General features: G+C 36.1%; 1 protein-coding gene across 1 annotated transcript; it reads right to left on the bottom strand.

Moving 5' to 3' along the window:
* LOC142530108 (uncharacterized) lies at positions 1-26,966 on the bottom strand. Its single transcript, XM_075635885.1, is given in 28 exon segments — positions 1-521; positions 1,066-1,241; positions 1,365-1,444; positions 4,641-4,786; positions 4,859-4,961; positions 5,032-5,219; positions 5,335-5,643; positions 6,359-6,463; positions 6,810-6,816; positions 6,882-6,947; positions 6,995-7,065; positions 7,878-7,976; positions 8,082-8,147; positions 8,815-8,925; positions 10,188-10,289; positions 11,197-11,390; positions 12,412-12,595; positions 14,724-14,783; positions 14,961-15,051; positions 15,132-15,167; positions 15,356-15,429; positions 16,993-17,067; positions 17,069-17,169; positions 20,236-20,368; positions 25,815-25,979; positions 25,981-26,001; positions 26,003-26,176; positions 26,587-26,966. Coding segments are annotated over 28 exon segments (3,651 nt in total). The 5' UTR covers positions 26,965-26,966; the 3' UTR covers positions 1-185.
* Positions 26,967-27,697: the final 731 nt, after the last annotated feature.

The raw sequence follows: 27,697 nt of genomic DNA, 5'->3' as shown, positions 1-27,697 counted from the left end.
GATTAATTTTTTCCAAACTCAGCATCAAGGTTGGTTCAAAGAATGAAAGTGTCTTCTATTCTTACATTAAACAAATTACAAAAGATAACGAGTGAAAGTCTAACCACAACCAAGTAAAAAAAATCTTGATAGTTCAAGATTTTTCGTGTCTTTTTCAATTTTCGCAACTTCGAGGGCTGCATCTTTTAGAAAAGATAGTTGTGCAGAAATTGACAGTTTTTCATGTTCTTCGCTCCTTTTTTACCCGTTATCACTTCAGATTCCACATTGCAATGAACATGTACGAGTTCTGATGGATCACAGGGATTTTCGGATTCTTGGCACTGCCCTTTCTTGTCAAGAACTCGAGTAAAGTCATCATTCACAGGGCAGACGACTTGTGAACAACGATTATCAAGTAGTTCTTTCACTAGATTTTCGTCCTTGGTTATATTCACATTTGCTCCAGAATATGCACTTCCAGGAATATTGATAAGTAGATCATGCTCTATGTTGTTATGTTGGAACCTTAAATCAGAGTCCTGTAGACAAAATGAGAACAAAATATTCTATACTAAATAAGGCGGGCATTTCAGATCATCGGCAAGGTTAATAAAACACACTAGAGCTTGCAAATTAGAAGAGAGAACTTAAAATCCTGTGAGAAGTATACCATAATGAAGGAACAAACTATTGGTACTTGTTTTTAAGGCAGGCATTTCAGATCATGACAGGGTGTTGAACACATGGAGCTTGCAATTATGAAATCATAAAAGTTGAACTCTGATCGACGAAATATAACATACTGAACACAAAATTTTGGTACCAATTTTTCTACCCTGAATACTGAATGATCACGATATAGCAGAACTAAATTCCAGATACAAGAAAATGCAAATCCTAAACTTTATCAAGATGAGTATAGATCATTTGTCACATTATACTCTGTTTTCTGATTTATCGTGTAGATCTTTTGAGAGTCGAGCTAAACTTTCAACAGCATGAAAATGGTTTCCTATGATATCATCGACCAGTAAACACTTGTCAACAAAATAGACGCTTATTTTAGTTGGACTAGCACACAACCTGTACTACATTATTGATATGCCAAGATTTGTGGGCATCTGTGAGGCCATTCATGATGTCTTTGAGTTGTTTCTTAGCCTTGTTTCTAGCAATACGCCGTTCTGCACATTGTGCAGTGGTAACAGCAGCATGACAAGCAACACAAAGGGTCCTCATGTTCTCTAGTTTGCATTCACCTGGAGAACTCAATAAAGAGAATTCATCAAATCAACGGTGTTATTTTGTTCATGCATTGGAAACTTGAGTTCATTCTTCAAATAGCATCGATATTTTCAGAAAAAACAAAATAAGGCTCGAACCTCCCCCCTTATACACGGGTATGATGTGGTCTGCATGCCAAGCATTGCCTTCTATTGGGTCATGAACAAGCTTGTCCAGTCTGTAAAATTCCAAACAAAAACTTGATTCTAACGAAGACAGATTGAAATATAACAGATGCATAGCTCTCGTACCGGTTCTAAACAATTGAAACAACTTAGTTTTCCTGGCACCCTAAAATCATCTACTCCACAAATGGATAAAGAAATGGAAGGGGCTACAAGCTTTTGTTAGAGGCACACCAAACATATCATGTAACCTCAAACAGTCATTTGCTTATGCATAACAACACTATCCAGTCATTTAATCCACTCTTGCACTTCATTCAGAATCTCAGATTGAGAATAAATCTACATAAATGTTAAAACAATGCACAGAAAAACCAGCAAAACTCCAAGTCAGCACAAGCCACCAAGATAATCATGTCCAAGGCTGACAAACCACTCAATTGTAGGCTATGATGAGCCCAAATATATTTTACTAAACATGGAACGTGTCATGGCTTATTTTTTATGTGGTGCACATATTGCATTAATGCCTTCCACTTTATTATTTATTATTATTATTATTAATCAGCAAAACACCCAGAGAATGACAAATATAACCCTTAAATAATCTAATTAATTAATTTAACTATACGGTGCATGTGTTGCACTAGTGTCTTCCACTTTAATATTATTATTATTATTATTGTTAATCAGTCAGACAGACGGAAAATGAAGCCTTGAGATGGCCGTCTCCTGTCCCCATCCCGGTGGGGAATCCGCTCCAGGGGAAGAGGTATTTCTTGCTTTAAAGCTTGACTTAGAGCGCTATGCTCCCCTCTCATGTGATGACCTGGTCCATCCCGTTTTGAAACAACTCTAAATGAAAGGAGCCAAGCCACCACAGCCTCTTCAATGGTTATGGAGGAGGCCTTTCCGTCCTCCCCTTTTGCTTGAGTGGCCCTTGTCGAACCGCTCGTGTACAGTATACACAATTGGCAAGGCCACTTTCTTCTAGAATTCTGTTTCCTGACTATCTGTGCCTATGTGTGAAAGCGAGTTATGTTAACATAACATCTTTTTATATCGACAACCCTTAATCAATCTAAACTGGTGTCATTATTTACACGTGATGCTATAAAGAATTCTAGAAGAAAGTGGTGTCATTTACACGTGATGCTATACATACTGATTAGTTTTCTAGTTATTTCAGGATGTATAATAATAAAATATTCAAAATTTTAGATAAAGATAAAATAATATTTAATAATTTCAAAAAGAAAAGTCAAAAAAGAAGATAAGATATGGTAATAAATTATAGATATATGATGAATTAAATATTCAAAAGTTTAGATAAAGATAAAATAATATTTAGTAATTTCAAAACTTTAAAAAGTAAATAAAATATTGTATTTATAGATAAATTATAAATAAGTTAATTACACAACTGAGTTATCTCATATCGTCTGGATAAGTCTTTGAAATTGTATATATGGACTTAGACAATACTCCACTTGAGCTAGTTGTGGGGTGGAGTTTAGGCTCAAGATCATTATCTTAACATGATATCAGAGCTCAAACTCACCGTTATGTGTTGGATTGCCCTAATAGGCAATGGCGGGAGGCGGTGGCAGGGCGGTCGGTGACCGCCTACCGCCTAGACGGTGCCCAGGCGGTTGAATTTTTTTAAGTAATTTTTATAGATAGTCATGCAATATAATCACAAATAGTCATCATTTTTTATGTAAAATGTGCAATTAAATAATGTTTAAGCACAAAGAAGCTTCATACAATATAATATCATCAAGATAATGTGCAATTAATAAAGATTCATCATCATATTAATCTTCAACAATAAATCAATAATAAGATAATAAATTAATAATAGGAAAAAAAATTTGATTTTTGAAATCACAAAATCTGAAAATATTATAAAAAAGCATGATAAATCAATAATAAGATAATAAATTAATAATAGGAAAAAAATTTTGATTTTTGAAATCACAAATTCTGAAATATTATAAAAAAAACATGATAAATAATAAATATGCAATGCCTAACCTAAATATTCTGACTGCTGGCGGCGGCGGGCGGCGGGCGGCAAACTGTGTGTGGTGGTTGAGACTTGAGAATTGAGAGTGAAAACCAAAAATAAATAAAGAAAGTGAGGTTTGCTAAGGTTTTGGTATTTAAAATTATTTTACTTTGACTAGGTTTTTAAAATTGTTGACTAAGTTTTTAAAATTGTTGACTACAACTTAAAAATCTTGACTGCCCGCCTCTCCCGCCTAGCTCGCTTGTTCGCCGCCTCGACCCACTTCCCCAACGCCGCATAGCTTGGGCCGCCTAAAACACCTGCCTCATGCATAGGCGGTGCGGTAGAGGGCCGCCTACCGCCTAGGCACCGCCTAGGTGGCTGCCTCGACCGCCATTTAGAACACCGGTGTGATGAGAGTGTCTTACTTGTCTCACTTGTCTCACATCAGCTTAATTAAGTTTTTGAAAGTTGTATATGGAATTGGACAATCCTCCATCTTTAACTAGCTTTTGGGATAGGGTTAGATGATAATACAATTGTAACTTTCATTTAGACTTCACCAATAGAGATCTCCATTTTAATTATATAGTACAAGTATAGAACTAAAAGTATAGATAATTAATTTAGTAAATAAACAATTCAAACTCACACTTTTAAAATAAAAAATATAGATAAATATAGATTAATTAAGGGGCACTCTATCGAGAATGGAAAAATTACAAAATCTGGTGTCCAAGAAAGAGAGATTCTTCAGCACGAGAACAAGCAACGGGGGGCTTAATCTTGCAGCGGCTAAAAAGATGAGAAAATAATTAACCCAATTCATCACTCGCTCCTTAACCACCATATAAGTCAACCTCTAATATATCTTCGTCCATCACTTCTAAAACATAGAAATTAGTTTCTTTGCTAAGAATGTCATTCCCGAGCTTTCAATTTTGTGAGGGAAAAAAAAATTAATCAACAAGTATAGTGTTGAAAAAAAAACTTAAGGACAAATGGGGAAAAAAAAAAAGAAAAAAGATGGGGATGCCGAGAATGAACTCTCCACTCTGTAGGGTTTAGAACTCGAAGCCCGAAGGTGGAATGAAAGAATTCCAAGTGAAATTGAAATTCTTCTCAGAACGAATTTTATTTCAACGGGGATAACATAAAGTAATTTCAAATAGGAAATAAAGCTAATATATATGTAACGAATACTATAATAAAAATGTAAAAAGATAAGAATAACTTACAATTTTTTGTGATCTGCTATTTTTGGAGCCACTTGCTTGATATACATTGGTCTCTTTTCAAGTGATAGAAGTCTTAAGTTTTCAACAAGTCGACGACAATCTAATTGGCAATTCGTGCACATTCCATTCTCAATTTGGAAAAGACCCTACAAACCTCATAACGTTAACTTGATTTACATAAGAAATAATAAGCAATCAGACATGGTTCTTTTTCAAACCTCGCGAAGAAATCTGCTGCTAGTTCGTGAGCGATATTCTTCAAAGCAATTCAAATTGCAAAAAAGGTCCTCAAAGAATTGAGGCGATTTTGAGTATTTATTCCTGCAATCAAGAACTGATCAGAAGCTCATTCCATGTTTCACCAACAAAAGAAAACGCGAACCAGACCTACTTGCAAGGAGTCTGACACAACTTGCAGAGTGGTTCATCCATGTTGGACCAACCTTGCGTATAAAGTTGCTCTTTCTGGCCATTACCACTAGAGAGATTAACTTTTCTCCGGGACGCATTTGAGGGCAATGAATGGCTGATCTCATCCATAGGTGTTTTACGCCTTCTACTTCCGCCTCTCAGTAGTCCCTGAGAAATGAAAAACAATTATGAAACAAACATTACCACATAGCACGCACACAATTGAATGGCGATAACTTGATGGTAAGACATCTAAGATAAATTCTATGATCTACATACATACCTCATCATTATGATTAATGCTTTCGTTTAAATAACATAATTCACAAGACAGTGGGAGTTGTAAGGGCTTGCCAATCAATTTCTTCTTCTCAATAGGCCTCAGCTTCTTCCATTCGTTAATGAATTCCAGAAGAGCTCCTCTGTACAGTGAATAATCCTTGATAGATTTATCAGAGATTTTATCAACATCATTTGCGAGTGGGCGGCACTCAACTTCTTCTGGCCGGAAATTTTCAAAAATTGGCCTTGGTCTAGAGTCTGCTCCTGTGATGCAAGAATACAAGTGGATCCTTCCGGTATACTTGCTAACCTGAACGGATAAAAACTTCAGGACGAAACAAAAGCTTCTATAAATCTACAATATGTGTTTGTGTGCGAGTTTAAGTTACATTGCCATCATTTTATTATGGACAATAAGCATTCCTCAACAAATGTCCTAGCTAAGGAACTTTATAAGGTGAAACATGTAAATAACATGATCGATGAATAAACTAACCTCTGGCAATAGTCCACCTAAATTCAAACTTTGCTATCCATATGTGTGTGGGAAAAAAATTGTTACTATGAAGGTTTACCTAGTAACAGGTCATCAGTCAAACTTTCACATAAATATATGCTAAAAAAGTGAAATGCAATGATATTCACCTCCAGAGAGCAGTTAGGATCTCAGTATTCCCACACTGTCGAATAATGAGCATTCGGCTAACATGCTTTCGAAAGGGACTCAACAATGATTACATCCAAGTTCGGAATGGACAAGATTCATTCTCGTGCTTGAGAGGGAGAATTGAAAACATGAATCCTAACAGATATTCTGTTTTGAGTAGATTTTTCTTTATTGGTTGAGAGATTTTTTTAGCTGTGTAGTGAGAAAAGATTGTTGCAAATTTTCTACATAGAATATAGATAAGCTACTTCCACCATATATATACTATTATACTTCTTTGGATGATAAAAATATCAGTTTTTCCCCTAAAAGATCTTCACATTTTAAAATCCCAGTGAAGCAAAACTCCGTAAATTACCTCAAACCGGAGAGCAGTTGATTGGATGGAACTATCAGCTCCAATATCGACTTCATTGATGCATCCAGCGTTAGTTAATGTGGTTTCATTGAACAAACTGTCAACCTAGAATCCGCGTTGGATAAACTCAAGCAATCATTACAAAAGTGATTAAATCACAAAATTCTTAAGCAATAAACGATGTTAAATAGATCATTAGGATCATCTATTGCACTAGGTAAAAACGACATTCTCATCGTACCTTCATTTCTTTACTTCTATTGTCAATAATCTCTGCAACACCAAGCAAACAAACAGCAGCTTTATGTTCAGCTCTTGCAGCAAATTCCTCATCTCTAAGAATGGCATGCTTTCCATTTAGCTCAAGTAATTCATTCTGAATCCATATGAAAAGAGAACAAGGAACATAGTCAAGAGCTAGGTTTGAAGAAAATACAATTAAGAAGCCAACTAATGAACTACCTCATAACAATGCTTGTCCCTCCATGATGAAATAGCAGTGTGATATTGTTCACCACCACACTTATCCACGGGCACATGCAAGTCACTGGATGCCCTTTCAGACTGTGAATCTTGATCAGTGCAAGCAGTATGGGATTTCATGATCTTTTCTACAGGTCTATCCTCATTTTCTATTTCCCAGGCATTAATTGCTTGCTTTTCTCACTTGTTTTACAGGCAGTCTCAAGATAAGAAACACTCTCAACCTGTGTAACAAGGACACAAATAAAGCCTTGATGTATAGAGCTCCTCAAACTTCAAAGACAGAACTGAGGGGGCAAAACGTAGATTTAAAAAATTAAGTACAAGCCTTTCCATGTAGAGGTCCAAAAGGAAATTAAGATCGTGCTATCCGTATCACATACAGAGATGTCCAACAAATAGCCTTGTAAATATTAAAAAATAACGGAATAAAGAAAGAAAGGAAATGGAAACAAGAAAGAAGAAGAAGAAGAAGAAGAAGTAGAGAAAAGGTCCTGATATAAGCCAAATATTGGAGTAAAGCATCATCCACAAGATTAATACTGAAGTCCGCTCACAGAGTTTGTAAGAGTCCATAAAAACAGTTCACAACTATGCGGGTTCCAAGTAAAAACAAATTTGTATTTAATAACTGATAATGTTTCATTGTTTCTGCAGCCCTCTTGCAGATTTGCATATCTTACTCAACAAACAAAAAATCTGAAAACAAAGGCTTGGGTTATCTAGAAATAACAAATTTGATTTTTCACATAAAGCTACTGATCATAGTTTCATTCAGGTAAACTCCCTCCTGCTAATTGATATAATTCAATTATGTAAATTGAATTACCATTCTACTTTTCTGGTCAAATGTCACTAAAACAATTGAGTAACCCTTTAAAAATTACATTCAGAAAAGCAGCTATGACATAACTGCATACACGAGTGCTTGTATATATTGTTCAACTGTATAAATTATGTTTCAGAACATGTCTCTCCATAGAATTTTGTATTTTCATTGCATCAAGTATGAATATATATATATATATATATATACCTCTATTTCCTGTATTGCATCATGTTTCCCATTCACAGTAGATGAAACTCTAAGTAAACTTGTATTCAACCGCTGCCAATGTAACTCATCAGAGGTATCCTGAAGGATGAAAAGAATAAAACATAGAGAAAATAGTTTAAAAGCTGCACATGCCATTCTGGAGTAAATGCAGGAGCAGAGGAAACAAAAAATTTTCTGAGGCACCTTTGCACAGAAAATGTATATGTTCACCAATCTCTTTTGCCCATGTCTATGAGCTCGATCTTCAGCCTTCAGACATTTGAATGATTACCATAAGCATCATGAAATAACTAATTGACTATGTTTTTGTAGAATGCATCTCTATGTGATTCAAATATTCCAACTTAAAACTTGTGGAGCTACCTTGAAACAGGCAACATAAACTTCTCATTAAATAAACCAATGCACTGGTATAGTGCAATATAGAAAATAAACATAATGACCTACACAAGGAGAAATAGAAATTTTGAAACATCTATATTATCTCCTTCACCAAAATGACAGCAAAAGATAAAAAAATGAACAAAATTTCCTGTGCAAAAAACTGTGACTATTTGAATGCATAGGGAGGTTGGATCAAATATGAAACATTGCTATTCAAGATCCATGTTTCATAAGAGTAACTGATTGATCCAAACACGATGTTTGATTGTCTCGTAAAAGAGTTCCAGATTAATATTTCAAATAAAGTGGCAATAATATGTTGAAATGAAAAAATTCATTATTTACTGAATAAAATCATGGTTAATAAAATTCATAATTCACTGCTCTTTTTAGAATTAAGGACTTAAAAGAAAAATGAATCTAGACATACAGATAACTCCTCAATTAAATTTGGTAATAACCATAGTTGGATTTATATAACGTTCATGGACTTCTTAGGAGGAGGGTGCAGAAAGTAGACAATCGAAGGCACCTGTTGAATTTCACCGGGTCTTGTCGGCAATTCCAAGAACACGACATTGTCAGCTGATGTTAGGTTAAGTCCGGAGCCTCCAGCACGAATGCCAATTAATGCAATTTTAACCTATCAAAATTCAAGCAAATTTGTTGTCACTAGGTGAACTGAATGAACTCAATCTCTAGAACGGAAGTTGCAGCATATATTTTACTGGCTCTTTAATGAATTCACTTCATTAGTCCTTCAGCCAAGTCAGCAAAGAAGTGTATGAACTAGGAAACCATAAAAATATCACATCAAAAAGTTGGTTAGGGATCAGATAAGTTGCTATTTTACTTTCGGATGTAAATCTACTCAGCATATGGGATACGGTCCCATGATTTCAAGAAATATTCCAATAAGTCTTTTAATTCTTATTTTAAGGTACATCTACTTTGTTCCCTCTTGCTGTCATCTTTGCAGGTCAAAGCCAGATATCCAAACAGTATGATTGAGTTCATTGGAAAGAATTCCACTGATGCCAACATTATACCACCCATGCCATCGGAGCCTTGCAGCAGTTACTTATCCCTCAGTCCAAACTCACCCTGTTCGAATACTTCATTCATTGTGTGTTCACAGATTAAATGCACTAGGCTTTTGAGATTGGCGTCAGGAAGTTTGATTTCACACGCTTACTTTGAGATTGGTATCAGGAAGGTAAATTTTGTATGCTTAAAATAGCATGAGTCATTCGTGTATTCCCTATATTTATGTACTTAATTTTCCATTTTGTGAATGAACAATGATCATCCGCATAAGTTAAAGCACTGAAATTATAAGCAAAGCATATACAAGCGTATAGAAGTATATATCAGATACTCAGATATGTCATTCATAGTTCCTACTTTATGAATTGTTGATTAGCCTTCCACACATGGAAGGCTAGAGACCTTTTGGTTTCAAGCTGAACATTCAATTCATATGTATGTCTTCAATTCAATTGAGTTCGATGGATATCATTTTTTATTTACATTTATTATAATCGATATTTTGTAGTATTATATTAGATATAGGCATATAGCTTTGAATTTAAATTTATTGTGCTGCATGTGAGAGATTTCTCCCACCCATTTTGGACATTTGTTCATAATTATGTGCCTCATATATAAATCTCAAAATCTTTTCGTACAACTCTCTTATACTTTATTTAAAATTTGGCCAGAAGTTATGCCATTGATAATGGGATTCCAATTTAAATTCAACAGGAATATAACATCAAAATTTCTAAAGCACAATTCAATTTTAATAATCGTCAGGAAAGCACAACCAAATTTAGGAAGTGTATCACAAGCATAAAACCGGAATGTAAGATATGGAAGGAGCAGTGTTGAAGAGAACAAAAAAACCTCTTTTGATGACTGAAAGGAGTGAATAGCTGCCTGCCTGTCGCCACCAGTTATTGTGCAATCAATGCGAACAAATTGAATTCCTTTCTCGCATATAAACGCCTGTGTATCAGACATCAGAAAGAACATCCATATTGTCATATCAAATAAGCCAGCAAATAAAGTATATTTATTGTAAAACCACCAGGTAATGGCAAATGCGGAACCCAATGGAACAAACACAGAAAAATCATGAAGATTGAGATTCAATGAGAGAGAGAACCCACATGTTAGACAATTCATAAAGCCACCAACTTTCAGGCTTGATAAATGATCGAAAAAACAATCAAAATAATGAAATGTGTATGTATCATCATACTACAACCAGAAACATTTTTTAACATCATAAACGCAATACTTAGACAATTTACAATATCAAATGTAAAACAACCCAAGACAATCTCAACACTAACATATTATGGTGATACCATGATTCGCAGTTCATACATGCAAAACTAATCCCCGCATCCTAAAATATTCACTCACATGTCCAAATACTAGTAAAACCTATCCAACACTTGTGTTATTGTGAAATAAGTGCCAAAATACTGATAATGAATCAAATATTTTGATATATGAAACTAAGGATGCTTTCGAGCTTTGCAGATATAGATGTGACCATGAGGGTTTGGTGGGTGCAAAAGGTCCTCTACTTAATGATCAGAAGCAGTCTTAAACCACCAGGGTACCAACTAAAAAATTTAAGAATTAGCAAAATAGACAGAAAACTAGAGAATAATTTTAAAATTGTCTCAGCCACCAATAGAAGACTCGAACTGGGTAAAAATTCCAACTTACAAGAAGCACATAAAAAGAAAAAACGTAACATACTCCACAAGTATCAACAGCGATATGAATCACAAGAAGCAGATAATAACAAATTATTTTTCAAGTACAAAAGCATCGCTGACGTATCGAGCAAAAAACTCACAGGCACAACTTCTCAAAATTAGAAAGTAAGAAATCTCACCTGCACTCCATCGAGCACCTTATGATGAAAAGCAAATATTATCATTTTGTGAGAACTCAAACTTCCTTCATTATTTTCCACTTCATCTAACTCAGTCATGATTGGATGTAGAGACAGCCACTCAAAGAATCCAGGTAGTTTGGCAATACCTAGTGCTGAGAGCTTCGTAGACAAAATTTTATTCATTTCACTATCTGCGTAGACATGAGATTCATTTAAATGCATAAACTACTGAAACATATCTGAAGTGAAATATAATTCAACACATTCCCAGAACTCAGATCGTTATCAGTGTTTTCATTTTTGCTATCCATAAAATATCCGAATGAGATTGAGAGTGGAGATCACAAAAGCTTGACAAGTTTCAGCATATTCCACTGTTAAGTCATTCATGAGAGATTAGGAGCACTAATGAAGCATCTAGAGTATTCTGCCTATTTGCAAGCACTCCTGCCTTGGATTGTTGAAATTTTAAGTTGTGACTGTGGGGCAACAAAATTCATTATAATCTTGTCGACTGTCATACTGACATCATGATATCAGCATGTCAGAAGCTAGTTAAAATTTAAAATCACAAAGCTCTGAAATAAGGAATCTTACACGGATTATTTGAAATTAGATTTTTTCTTGAAAAATTGTACCAAAAAACTAAATAAATTAGTATACCCGAGCTTCATTTCCAGTTCAGGAAAGAAAAGCACCATAAAGCCACCAAGGTTGGCAAAAATAAATCCTCAGTTACACGGTTCGAAGAACATCTTTCATGATTGTGGACTCATATATCACGTCGAAACTATAAAATTTATCACAGTCATGCCTGAGATCTCTCAAAAGATTATCAGAAATATAGAGCTCGGCATACCAACTCAAATAAGAAAAATGAATAAAACAACAAAGTAAATCCAAAATAGCTGAGCAGGAACACTAGTTCACAAAAATTCATGTTGACATTATGGTTAATGGACCCACATAATTGGACCAAGACAAACACAGATATCAGATGTGAAGACAAGTTTAAATTAACTTCCAAAAACAGAATATTTTGCCTACGGTAAATAACACAACCAAATAATTGTTGATTGCAGGAAAGAACAAACTATAAGCAAAATATTATCTTAATTTTTAACATGATTTAATCACCTACAATTCGACAGCCAATCTCATTAGCCAGGTTCTGACAAAAAAAAATTAAATTGAAAAGGCATCAATCAAGACCTTGATCTTCATCAGATATGTCAGGCAGTGCATTTTCAACAACACTATCTGCAGAAACATTAACGTCTTTCAGCCCTAAAGTTGCCATTGCCAAGCTAATATCTGATCTTTTCAAAATTAATTTTATAATTTGTCGGCGTTTGGGAGGTAACTGCAGCAAAACATGCTCCTTTAAGCGCCTTATCTGTAGTGTAGTCACAAAAGAAAACAATATTAGAAGAGTATGTTATATTGCAAAGAATAGCAGAAAAAAGATTAAAATTTGTATGAATAGATAGTATCCAAAATCCAAATTACCCATCACTAAATTTGATTGCCCGTTTTATCGATGAAATTTGTAAATTTAAGCCAGTCATCTATAGTTTGAAAACACCAAAAAACTGGATATTCTTTGGCGTTGTGTGTAAACTCTATTGCACAAATAGGAAAAATACCAAAAATTAATATTGTTTCATATAGTTAGAATTCATATGCAAACTCCCTCCAACACTCCGTGTTAGAGAGACTTGTCGGTTTTTTAGGCTTCCATAATGCTTGGATTTTAATATGATTATTTCGTTCCAGCATTTGGCGTTTCAATCCATAGTAAGATTTTCACCTCCAATTTTTTACACATAAACAATAAAACTCTTTCTCCAGATATATCTACTTCTAATGTATGAAAAACGAAGAAAACTCTAACCAACTGAAAGTCTCAGTATTACCTATTCTTGATTTGACAAAAAAAGAGTCAAAAGACGGATTATAAATTTAATTTAACCCCATGAAACTGGTGGTAATATGTATTGTACACAAAAGTAACTTCAGCTAGCTACAGAAACCACGATGCTGAAGGCCCCAGATAATATAGATTTATTAGATCAAGCAATTGTTATTTTACTAAAAACTAAAAAAAATTGCAATTCAAGTCTTTCAAACACAAAAAAATGTGAATAAACTTTTTTATCTTTGCACCACATATACAGAGACGTGTAGAAATAGGGATAATTGTTGCTTCCCAGCACTACTACTCCAAATAATTGCACTGTAGAATAAGATAATTAGATATTATAGTAATATCAAATATTATCTTATATAATTCAGTTTTGATTTGATAAGATAATTTAACCTTTTTAAATTAGATAGGGTAATATTTGATTTCTGATTCTTCGGAGTTTGTTGTAAGCCTTGTAGTCTATTTAAAAGGTGTATTGTGCCCTCATATTTTATGAAAAATACGTTTTTTCACTTCTATATGGTATTAAAGCTCAGACGCATCGTTATGTGTTAGACTTTCCTAATAAGTCATGAGTTAATGTATTGCAAACTTCATGTTCCAAAAGTTCATTCCTGAACATGAAGAAAGTGTGTTAATTATCCCACATCGGTTGGTTATTGTGAGTTCTATATATGGACTTTGGCAATCATACCCCCTTGAACTAGCTTTGTCTAAGTTCATAATCTTTATTACCTTGAAAATCATCGAGCATAGATTGGCTCTAATAACAATTTTAACACCTACCATACACATAGTATGGTTTGTAGACCTCATGGACAACATTAAAGCTTTTTATCATATGCTTTGAGACTTAACGTTTTTCTTATATCAAGCCAATGAATTGTTTTTGCGTAGTGTTATTAATTCGTCAACTTCACTATATTCTCTTGATAATCATTTGCCAATTCAGTATCTAATATCATCACCTTCTTCATATTCCTCTTACTAGTCACAATTTCAATTTAATATTGATTCCCACCACCACCCACAACTTCTTAACCAGGGGTTACTAAACGTCTCTTCACCTTATGGTAGAGTGTTTGAGCAATTTCAGACATATAAACAATTTAACACCAAAAAAATAAATCTACATATATTCACACCACTTTTTTTATAGAAACAAATACACATTTTCACACCACTAGACAATTTGACACAATTTCATTGTTGAGGCCATACTGTTGAATCAAAAGTGGAATTAGATTATTACGATAAAAGTTGTTAGGTTTGAGTTTTCTAGTTAAAAGAAACTTACAAAGACTAGAAAGCAAGTAGCCAAGTAATCTAAATGTGACAAAAATGGCGCATTCTAGAAACCCCACTTTCCCTTTGGTTGAGTGATTGGCATGGGTATTTGGATTCTTTTTGGTGTTTAAAACTTTCATAAAAGTAGCATCTGCTTACGGAGTTGAATAGTAATTTTTTTAAAACAATTCTTGCAACAACCACCATCAACTATAATCTATATAGTGGTACAGTGAACTTATAAAAAAATAGTTTTGAAGACTTGAAAATTAAAAAATCAATTTCCAAAAGAGAAATCATATTGCATTACCATGACACTTTCCTTCAGTAAAACATTCAATTCCTCCAAACGTATCCCCTTTGAAAAATCCTACAAAAAATATATTGATCTCAAATGTACTTAAAAATGTGATACAACTGAGTAAAAAATAGTGAATACAATTTTGCCTCGAACAACATCATAGCCAGATAAAAGCTAGGTGAAGGCAAAATTAGACTGCCACTTGAAAGAAAAATAAACAGTCGTAACAGCAAGCCCAAAAGTTACCTGAAAAACATTTCCTTGGCTACCCTTGACAAATTTAACAGAACAGTAAGTTTTTGCAAACTCATATTTGGTCTGCCCAAGCAAACCTGGCCTGCAGTAACTATAAAGCATTACCAACAGGCTACAAACGTCAAAAACTATCCACTGCATAAGAAATGCTTCTGTACTTACCATAACATGTTTACCTGATGAAAAATGTCATAAGGCCTATTATCACCTAGGAAAACAATAACACGAAATGAGTGTTCATTTAGATTTGAGATATTAGTGCTCATTCAAAGTCAAACAACCCAGGAGAATGAAATTATAAAATCCCATAAGCACAAAAGAAATCAGATAAGAAGTTTGACATAACTAAAAGACATTTGATTCAAAGCAAAGATGATTTCAACAACCTTGACAATGAAGGAGTTCCAGATAGTAGAATCAGATGCTTCACCTTCTTAGCCACATCAAGCACAGCTTTTAGCTGGAAAATTAGGGGAAATAAGAGTGTTGACTCAATAAAATAATGTGAACATTATTTGACAATGCAAAATCCTGAGAAAGAACTATCTTTTATGGAATGGATACAAAGACCAGAAAGATTCGCCAAAAGAAAATTAGGCTAATAAGGCTGCAAGTTAAAGTAGCAAAATTGTCATCTTTTATAAATCGGTTATGATTCCTGATATTGTCATTTTGCCAAGAAGATGAGATTCGCCTTTAAACCTCTATAAACAAACATGCACTAGAAATCTAATTAAACAAAAAAACTAATGCACTGAAGATAATTCTTAATTATGCACCTTCTTGAGTTCTTCCTCGTTTAACCTAACCAACAAGTAAAACGATTATCCGTCTCGACCAACCTCAGCTTGGCTATCTTCATTATGCATCTCAATTCTCAAAGACCATAAAATGAACAAATCCATCTAGAAACTAATGAATCAATCCAGTATACATGCCACTATACTTACAAACACTTGAATGGGAATGATAGGAAAACAAACTTTCTTCCAAATAATACAAGCACAAAAAAGGAAAAATCGACTGCAGCAAACAAATTAAGGAATTTTATATCAATGAAACAGTAAGTTTTTACAAGATAACGAGCAAATCCCTTCTCAAGAAGATGGACCCAGGAGAAGGGAAAATATCCTAAATGAATATATTTTCTCTCGTACCCTAGCAGGGCTACAAATGTTTTCACAACTCAAATCCTCCCTAACAATGACAAACTCCCCTTTATTTATCCTACTCTCCCCACTGCATGAGCGCTCATTATTTTCCCCTGTTTGGATCCTTCTATTGTAAGCCTTTAGCATAGGAGCCTTCGAAATACTTGGGCCATCTTGCTAAATTCACTAGAACACCCAAGCCTGAGTCCATAACAGAGTATGGCTTCGCAATCTTGTACAAAATGAAACACCTTATTCTCTATATCCCATCAAAAGGCTTTTCAACATTAAGTTTAACCCAAACAAACATGTTTTGAAGAAAACGTTTTAAAAAAAATCAGCCATATCCAACTATATAGGAGTCGATATGCATTTGTTTTATGACAATTCTTCTCACAGAAAATTAGCATTTAAAGCAGATGCCATCTATTTGTACTGGAGCTCTCTCGTTTCAAGTTGTTATACTGCTTCCCCTCAGACCTGTAGAAGTCAATGCTTACCCACTATGCAACACCTAGCTACCCAGATTGAAGGAATGATGCTGAATTTAACAAATCAAATTTCATTGACCTCTTTCCTCGAGTAGAGGTCGGAGGAGGAAGAGAGATGTCCTTTGGAATATCAATTTCATAAAGAACATGTGCAAAACTCTTAGAGCGCATAAACAACAGAAGTAAACATGTGAATAAATAGAAACCCCATAGATTCAACATACTTCAAGTTGGCAGCCATGAATACAAGATGGCTAAAGGTTGAGAATGAGTTTCCATGTTTTCCACATTTTAAGTGGAAAAAAGCACCACCACAACACAAGCCAGTTTAATCTCCACATACATCATTAGACAGAACATAATTGGAATGTAGTTTACTACCTCATCCTTTTCTAATGATTTTTTGCTGCAGCGTAAATGATGTGATTCATCGATTATCAAGGTGGCCCATTCCTGATTCCAACATGCTTTTCTGCAGACGGCGGAGCATTGTGTATGAAATCACCACAACTCTTGGTTGCTCAGCTAAACGTGCAGGATTGTCTCGATGACCACACACTGTCAGGGGAAACAGAAGCAACATGACTTGAACAAACTTTACAGAACAAACTTGAGAAGGCAAAAAGTAGTACAATATTGCCATGAACAACTTTAAACCATTAGTACAAAATAACTTAGGCCTAAAACATAGTTTTTAAAAATGAAAAACTTTAAAATGTGCAATTTTCCGCATACATAAAATATATTTATATCACGTTGCGTGTAAAACAACTGCCAACTGCTGGATACTATCTTAAAGGTTTTGGAATGATGACAATATCAATTATGAATTCAACTGACTAAGATAAACATACATCAGTTAAATTCACAATATCGGCTAAGACAATCTCATAACAAGTCAATAAAGAAGTTCAAGTAAAGTGAGTTAATTTTTTTTATACGAAACTAAAATTTATTAAAATATTAGGTCGGATTACAAAGGAGAGTAATCCTAATAACTTAATTACAGAATCAAAATAACATTTCTAAACTAAGATCAGCAGCATACAAACTTCAATCCCTAACCTAACCTAAATAAATAAATGATTAAACTCCGGCAATATTGTGGTCCAAGTCGCAACCCTAAATTTGATATTTGCCCAGACGTCGTCCAAAGACTCCGCTGAATCTGTGAATATTCTATTGTTCCTCTCCAACCAAAACGACCAAAAAATGCCGTGGACAACCAAAAACCAAAAGCTCTTATTCCTTCTGCCGGTGGGGAAAGCTGTCTCCATAATAAATAAGTCCCGGGCTTTTCTTGGAAAGGTCCATTCAAAACCCAGCTCTTGTAGTACTCTTGTCCAAATTAGCACTCGAAAAGGAACAATGCAACAGACGATGGTCCTGATTCTCGTCATGTTTCCGGCATAAACTACACCATTGCGGGCATAATGCGCAGCTGAACCACCTTTTTTGCAACGAGTCGCATGTCTGTAGTTTCCCCAACGCCACTATCCACGAGAAGACTTGAACCTTGTACGGGAATGGTATCTTCCAAATATTATTGTAATACGGAAATAAAGGGAAAGTTGTAACCGGGAAAAAAGAGGCGTAGAAAGACCGAACCTAAAAATACCCGGATGAGTCCCCCATCCACAGTCTAAAATCATCCATGCCCCTCTTCCAACCTAACCGTGTCCAATACCCCTAAAAGATCACTGAATTCATCTAATTCTACCTCATTTAAGGCTCTCCTGAAACGCACATCCCAATGAAAGATATTATTTACTCCAAGATCGGTTACATCTAAAAAGCTGGTGATCGGTTTATTAATCGATGTGGAAATGTGAAACAGAGATGGAAATCGTTCTTTGAACGACAAGACCCCTCCCCCCCAAATGTCTTCCCAAAAACGAATTACATTCCCCCTTTTTAGTACTGCCCTAACCAAACGATGAAAAGAAGAGTAAGACCGAGAGATAAATTTCCAGGGGCTTTTAAATGTTGTGTTCCTCGCCAACCTCACGTTCCAACCGTTGTCTTGTATACCATAAATACTCTTGATAACTCTTTTCCACAATGATTCCTTTTCCAACGAGCATCTCCACCACCATTTCCCAAGAAGTGCCTTGTTCGTCAAGCAAATATTGCCCAACCCCAGTCCTCCCCTATCCTTTGGCTTACAAACTTGGTTCCACCCAACGACATGGCAATGCGTCTCCCCATCTGCTCCGTCCCACAAGAAATCCCTCATCAATTTTTCCATTCTTTTCGCCACCCTAATTGGCACTCTGAAGAGAGACATGTAGTAGGTCAGCACCGCCCTTAACACAGTCTTAATCAACAAAAGTCGACCTCCCCTTGAGAGAAAAGACTTCTTCCAACTCGCTAATTTCTTGGACATTTTGGATAACACGGGTTCCCAAAAAAGTGAGTTACTTTATTAAGTACTATGGCTAAGACAAATCAGACCAGAAAAGCATAAAGTTAAAAAGTATTAAGAAATTTGGATGTGACAACAGTAGTGACAAGTGAGACAGAAAATCAGCTCAGAGACATAGGTCGATTAGCTAATAATTTTCATGGCAAAGGCAAAGGATGGACCAAGCAACAAATAGGTCAAGACAATAGGTTATCAGTCAAGATAAAAGCCTGCCAAGTGTAACACTTCGACTGGATCAGCTAACTCAAAAAGAAGTGAATCAGACTACGAATATAATACACCAGCAAGTATCCATGACCATCAAAGCAACATGATCAAATCTTGCTCCAACACTCAAAATCCAAAAACAACCAAAAGATTTGATGAACTGGTATTTAGGCTAAAGATTATTATTATAGTCACCCAGGTCTAAATTGTTACTGTTGGAGGCATACATTTATTTAAAGAGATTGAAGATAGATGATATTAATCATGAGAAAATTCACAAAGCTTTCAATACTAAGAGCATACAAGTTTTCCAAACAATGTACATCAAATAAATCAGGCTCGCTCGCAGCTTAAGAACAATTTGTTCTCAATAGGCTATTAAATACGTGTATTTATTCACGTGCTTTATTGGGTCTAGTACTCAATTGCTGTACGGAATACTCTACTTAATCTGATTGGATCTAGAGTATTTCGAGCTTAGAAAACTACTAAGTGGTGTCTAAGTGTCTGCAATTAATTTAGTCTGTGAAATGATTATAAATGATTCAAAAGAATCAAATCTTCTAGTGAGTTCTTTTGATGTGGAGAAAAAGAAGACGTTGGAACATAAACTGCCTTTGGACCTCAATAAATCTTGTCTTTTTCTGCACTTCTATATTTTGTTATACTATTGTTGTTTGCTCATATGTTCTCTTAACCAGATTTCTTTTAAAACTTCCGTAGTATAATTTACCAATTAAACAAAATATAATTTTGAGAGAGAGAGAGAGGAGGGCATGAGACAAAAATGGTCAAAAACAATAAATAAATTACATTAAATATACATGGATGCAATCAAGACAAATAGCTATGCCATATATGTATTTCAATAAGAAAAGGTGGAGAACACAAAACAAAACAAACAAAACAAAAACGAGAACAATTTCGAAGACCACAAGCAGCATCACCGAATAAAGAAAAAAGACGAAATAAAATGATGAATCTAAAGTTACCTAGGTGTACATCAGAAGGCGTACAAAAAGGAAACCAACGCTCCAACTCTTCTGCCCATGAATGTCTCAAAATTGCTGGGCAAACAACAAGTATGGAACCTTCCTTCAAGAAACAACCTGCAATTGCAATGGCCTACGAAAAAACAAGAGCCGTGATTAACAATAATTAACAAGTATAGTTTCTCTGAGCCTAAGTTGGAACCATAAGCTTAGTTAAAATGTACATATAAACAAACATGAAAATCTAGCAACCACACAAATAAGAGTGGAAAATACAAGATAGCGCGATAAGTCATTCAGGCACCAGCCAATGGTAAATGTTATCCTGGAAATTTAACCATAGCACAAAACGGAAAAGGTAAGAATAAATAAAAACACTCTCGAGAAACAAAAAAAAACTACCCTTAATAGAAGGCTTCATATCCTAGAAATTTATCTTCATAACTTTCAATCTTAATCAAACTTCTATGTAACCTTGTCAACAGATATTTGACAACAGAAAAATATTGGTTTCGGTAAACTCAGTAGCTTAAGCCAACTGCTGAACTATAAGCTACTAGAGATACTTCCATGAACCTAAAAGCCAAAAGCAATCTTGGAGGTCTGCGCAATGGTGGACCAAGCACGAGGTGACTGCTTAAGGCCATACAAAGATTTCCTTAATTTACCGACTTTTGTTGACAGTCGACTTTGCCTCAAATCCAGTTGTGATATCCATATAAATTTCTGCCTCGAGGACTCCATTAAGGAAGGCATTTTGACATCTAACTGATGCAAAGGCCCATCCAATTAAGCAGCAATCGACAAGAGAACTCGAATGGTGTTTAGTCTGACCACAGGAGCAAAGGTTTTTTTGGTAGTCAATGCAATATGATTGTGTGTATCATTTTGCTACCAATCGAGCTTTGAACCTTTCTATGCTTCCATCAGCTTTGTGCTTAAATGAAAAGATCAACTTGCATCCTAGTCCCTAGAGTACGCTTCCCTGATGGAACATCCGTAATGACCCAAGTATCACACTTCTCAAGAGCCTTTATTTCATCAAAGGCAGAAGCTTTCCAATTTGGATCGTGGAGAGCAACTTCTATGGTTGATGGGATCTGAACCTGGTCTAATATGGAAACAAAGACTCGATATGCAGGTTATAAATGGTCAAGAGAAACAAAATTACACGTAGGGTGAAGTGTACAAGATTTCGTGCCTTTCCTCAATGCTATAGGCCTAGTATCATGATCAATGTTCAATTACAGGAGAATTACAATAAAGAGCAGCCGTACCTTGTATATTTTCAACAGATATTGGCTCCGAGGGAGAGTCATGGGTATGCTGAATCTATTCAGGGTGTTGTTTTCTCCGAGTATACACTTTTAAGCGGCTGATTTGGTGCAAGGTGAGGAGTTGGTTCAGGTGCAGACGTATGGATTGTTGTTTCGAGTGGTTCCAATTGTGGTAAGGCTGGGTTATAGGTTCTCAATTATGAGATTCACTCAAGTTTGCCTTCATCTGAATCAAAGATTCGGGAAAAAGGGGATCACTTTCGAAAAATGTGACGTTCATGGAAGTGTAAAATTTCTTTTTTCTGATAGAAGAGTAACATTTATACCTTTTTTGGTTCGGAGAGTACCCAAGGAAGATGCACTTGATTGCCCTAGGTTCCAACTTCCCACGATCATGCAGGTGGATGTGCACAAAAGCAGAACCACCAAAAACTTTGAGGGATATATTATGAACGAGGTTAGAAGTTGGAAAATAAGCTAAGAAAGTATCAACCGGTGAGTTATAGTGGAGGACACAAGATATTAATGACATATGCCGCAGTTAGGACCGCATGGGCCCAAAAATGCTTCGGGACATTGTGTAAAAAGTAAAAAGCGAGCTACCTCAAGAAGATGACGGTTTTTTGCGTTCTTAAACTCTATTGTGTTGAGGGGTATCGACACAATAACTTTGATGGCTCTAGAGATATGACCCTAAGACAGAATTGAGGTAATCTTTGGCACGGTCGGTTTTTAAGACTCTTATATAGGTTGAATATTGTGTTTGTTTCACAACATTGAATTGTTTAAATAGTTGGGACGTCTCAGATTTGTCTGTCATGAGAAACAACCAAGAGAGACTGGTATGGCCATCTACGAATAATAAAAATCAACGAGAACCAGTGATATTTTTCAGACGAGATGCACCCCAGATGTCACTATCAATTAGTGCAAAAGGTTCGGATGGCTTATAAGGTTGTGGTTTGAAATTAGCACGTGTATGTTTAGAATAAACCTAGAGCTTTTATTGCGAAACAACTGAGGAAAAAATTTTTCGAGATACACAAAATTGGGGTGCCCTAATCGATAGTGCCACAACAGGATGTCACTATGACTAGTTGACTGAAATGCAGAATTAGAAATTAAAGAACAGATGGTCGTCCAGGTCGTGGGTGGTGGTGGCAAAGGCATCTTGAGGAGATACAATCCTGCACAATTTTGAGCATTGTCAATCATCTTCCCCGAGTCCAATTTTCTGAAAAATACAAGAATTTTGGGAAAATTAGTGATGCACTTCAAATCCCTATTGAGACAACTGACTGATAAAAGGTTACAACCAAGATCTAGAATAAATGACACAGAATGTAAGGTCAAATAATTTGATATATGTATTGTCCCAAAGCCGAGAACTTTAGCGCAAGATCCGTTGGCAATGCGAACTGAGGAAGATGTGACACATGGGTTGTAAGACTACAAAATCCTCAAATTTCCAGTCATGTGCTCCGAATCCCCGGAGTCAATACTCCAAAAATTGGTTAAGGCATGCCGTGAAAGTAGTGCAACTGGGGAATTACCTCTGTGTGCAACACTGCCAGCACCAATAATTGAGGGATTTGAGTTGGGAATTGCCTAGCTCAACAACTTATGAAGCATCTCGAGTTGTTATTTGTTGAAGGATGGTGGGTCTTGTGTAGGACTGCGGGAGGTTGTGTCATGACAGAGTTTGCACATTTGTTGCGGGCAGCTTTCCAGTTACCAGGCTTCCCATGAATTTTCCAGCATGTCTCCAAGGAATGGGTGTTTTTCTTGCATTTTTCACACCAGGTTCTTCCTGAACGCATAGTCTGACTTGGGGCTGAAATATGTGAAAATTGTCCAGCAGGAATATCTGCAGTATCAGCATTCGAGAAGGAATAATGTGTAGGTCGATGAGAAGCAAGTGCAGAGCCTTCCAATAATGGGGCTGTAGAGGACGAGCCCAGCATCAATTTCCGCCTACTCTCCTCATGGCAGAATGCCAAAAAGACTTCCCGGAGTTTAGGAAATGGTTTGATTGCAAGAATCCGCCAACGTACGTCATCCAATTGATGATTAAGCCCCAACAAAAATTTGAAGACACACTTTTGTTCGATAATGGGTCCGTCATCATCCGAACTTCCATTCATAAGCTTCAAATAAATCCATTTGTTGTCAATAGCGTGTAAAGGTTGAAAAGTATCGTGTGACATAAGAATCACCTTGTTTCAGATCATGAAGGAGGCTCTCTATCTCGAATAGTTCAGCAATATTTTCCTTGCACGAATAGGTACCTCGGGCAGCCTCCCAAATCTCCTTGGCAGTGGAATAGAGGAGGAAATTTTCGTCAATTTCGGAATCATGGAGGTAATAAGCCAAGAAATAACCATGTTGTTCTCGGATTTCCAGATTTTAAAACCCTTTATCATCTTTCTCTAGACAACATGATGCACTGGATAGCAAAGTATCTTTGCCTTTTCCGCAAATGAACATCATCACTTATTGGACCACTGCAAGTAATTGTGTCCATTCAGTTTATGATTTGTGATGGGGATGGCCGTGTGATTTGAAATTCTGGTATAAATTTGGGTAGGGTTTAAGGAGGATGCATCGGTTGGAGAAGATGAATCACCCGGTGCTGTGGCCATGTCGTATTTTGTCATCGTCCACTTATGCTCTCTGATACCATGTCGCATAAAATAGACGAGGCATGGATGGGAGAATCTGAATAATATTATCGATCTATGAAAAAAAATTACACAATACATCTTTTAAAAATCTAGTCTGCCAATCTAGAACCTAATCTAGTGAACATAATCTGATAAGAAATTTAAAATACAAACTTACTTATCCCAACAACTATGTAGATAATGGTCAATCAACAACTTCCAAAGAATTGTAAGTTGTTACATCCTAAACACTAGAAAAGCTTTTGCAAACCAATTTCCGAATCTTGAGGTTGAATATTCGCAAGCATAGTTGTCAATCGCGTATAGCGCCCCGTAGCGCAAAGGGTGCCCGTGGCTATAGCGCACAACGAATAGCGTAGCGAGGGTTATTTGAAAGTAAAGCGCCACAAGTATATATAAATATATAATATATAGCGTATAGTAACATCAATTCAAAAACCTTAATATCCAGCATAATATTCCATCAACTTTAAAACCTGAAAATATTTTAAGTTTTTTCATTGAAATATCATAGACGGCACAAAAATAAAGCAAGAAATGCAGAGAAATATTTTTTCCAGCAAAAACCTAACTAAGTACATGTCAAAAAAACAAAAATTGGAGAAAAAAAAGGACAGAAAATTAGCATGTAGCTTCGCTTTGCAATAGCGCCACTATTTCAGCTATCGCGATTGTCGCTATAGTGCCAATAGCGAGGATAGTGAGCTCTACTGCAAAGTCCATGGCACGTAGCGGTCCGTAGCGACATGGTGTCGCTTCGCCGCGCTATTCGCTATAGCGAGGACTATTGACAACTATGTTCGCAAGGTTCTAAAATTTGTTACGCGCTAGTCGGGCGCTTGCCACCTGGTGCCAAGCGGAGACTAGGAGCCGCTAGGCAGATTTCACGGATTAAGCAGAAATTGAAGCATTAATATGACATTATCAATTGTATTATCCAGTTAACACACACACACCATATTTCCATACAAATTGATTTCTCTCCCTTGCTTCGAAAGTTAGGACAACATAAAATTGAAAATTGAAAGATGAAAATGGAGTTTGGTGTTAGGGCAAGCCAAAAAATTGGTTTCCTTGTTGTACGTTGGTTTAGGGCCTATAAAACTGGGTGTTGTTTGACCCGATACAAAAAAATATCAGGTTTAAAAAAAAAAAGCACCATTCAATTTTTTTAAAATTGAAAGCCCAAACTGAATGCCCTATAGTTCCTCGGCACCTAGGCGACACCTAGGCTCGCTGACTAGAACTTTTACAGTGCGGTCGGCCGGCGCCCAACACCTAAGCGGCCGCCTAAGCCGATTTTTAGAACACTCATATTTCGATAACAGAGAACTAAATATTTGGATAACAATGAAGCTGAGGGGTGTCTGTGAACCTATAGTACTGCTTATGTTCGCAGATGTTAGCAATCTTTAAAGAAACAATATAAAGATGAGGGAAAATAATGCAATGTACTTTATAGTGCCCAAAAACCCTCAATTCATTATCAACAACTAATGCATAAATGGCATAAATGAAGATACCTAGAATAAGAGTATAAGAAGGAACATATATCAAAGTGGTTCGCATAAATGATAATTAAGATATCAGTTCAATGAGAATTGAAATCAAAGATTACCTGCAGAGTCTTTCCAAGACCCATTTCATCCGCAATAAGACACCGACCGCCCCTCCTCAGTCCAAAACGAACACCATCTAGTTGAAAAGGTAGCAAAGCACCTAACAATGTTTTTGGAAGCTTAGAAATCAATTCATCAACCTTCTCATCAGGTACGTGTTCTGGTCCTGCAAGGTATCCATTTCCCAGCTGGCAAATGAATGTGAAAGCCTCTCAATGACATTGAACGTTCCCCAAGGTATCTCTTCACATTCAATGCCTTTACAACTCTTTAGGGACTTCAAAACCAACAGATAATCCTGAACCCTATAAACACAAGCTTTCCCTCCACCAGTATTTTGGGTGTAGTGTGATAACATAACCTAATCAACAACGCAAATAATATTTAAAATAAGGAATATTCAAACACTTGACATCGAATTCCAAGCAACAACCACCAACCACCAACCATGCAAAACATCACAAATCAAATTTGAACTAATAATTGTTCAAGAAATCCAAGAACCACCAGCTACATCGATAACCACATGAAACTTTATTATTCAACTTCGAATCAAGGAGCGTTCATGGAATCCAAGAACCACTTGCTATATTGATAACCACACCAAAATTTACTACTCAAATTTGAATTGAGGGTTGTTCAAGGTATCCAAAACCCACCAATTAATTCGACCACAACCTAAAACCAATCATCCCTTTTCTTTAAATGTCCACTAAATAAATAGATAAACCAATAAAATCCAACAACGTTACTCTACGACAAGCATCTTACATTCGAGAGACAATCTCTGAGTTTCTCGAAGCAAAGTGCTTCACCAGGAAACGCGAAACCCTTAACAGCAACAGGGGTCACGGAAAACGAATCGAGGGAGCAGATTTCGATCCGGGCCCGGAATTTCTCGGTCAGACCGACTGTGTTTGGGACGGACTGTTTGGGAGCGTGAAGATCGTTGGCGGGCTTGGGAGAAGGTTTACGGCATCTGAATAGTTTCCACGGATTATGGTGGGAGGATTGTTCGGCGATTGAGAGAAGGGCCTTGCGCTTGGAGAGAGCTACGGCCCGATTGGCCTCGGCACGTTTTCTTTGTTCTTCTGTAATTTCTTCCATTTTCCAAAAAGAGAGCCGGAGAGGAGGTAAGAGAGCCGACATCAGGTAGATATATAGTAGACCCTCACAAAATTGGGGAATCTAGGGAAAAGAGGATGCATTGTGAAATATTTTAATGAAAAGGTCTATAAGTTAATTTACTTAAATGTTTTTTTATTTTAAGTGTAAATATATCATTAAATTTGATTACATATATACATTTACTTTAAACACGTAATTCATTCTCATCAGTCGACTCAACCTAAATTCTCTCCGTCGACCCTTTTATCATTTCCTTTCCGACTACAATTCTCAATACAAATCGACGCAATGACTAATAATAATCTGATAATATTAACGTTTATTTTGATTTATTGTTTATTTTCATTGGTCGATCGACTGATTGAAGAAAAAAATTTCTCAAACGTGAGTCGACCAAGCTTAGATCGACCATCTATCTACTCTTGGATCTACCCAAGACCCAACAATGATCGACCAAAACCAAACAATGATCAACCATTGTTTGGTCGACCAAAACTTTGGACAAAGACCAAAGCTTTTGACCAAAGATTTGGTTGGTCAACCAAAGACCAAAGCGTCGACCATTACGCTTTGGTCTTTGGACCATTGTTGATTGTTTGGGTAGACCCAACAGTGGTCGACCAAAGTTCTTTGGTCATCAACAATTGGTTGACCATTGATGGTCGACACTTTTGATTGTTGGGTCTACCATTGATGGTCGACAATTGGTCGACCATTGATGATCGACCAAAGCTCTTTGGTCGACCAACAATTG

Source organism: Primulina tabacum, chromosome 16 (genome assembly GCF_025594145.1).
Source record: "Primulina tabacum isolate GXHZ01 chromosome 16, ASM2559414v2, whole genome shotgun sequence".
NCBI classification, from domain to species: domain Eukaryota; kingdom Viridiplantae; phylum Streptophyta; class Magnoliopsida; order Lamiales; family Gesneriaceae; genus Primulina; species Primulina tabacum.
The sequence above is the reverse complement of the archived record's forward strand: the minus strand, read 5'-3'. Positions and strand labels throughout refer to the sequence as shown.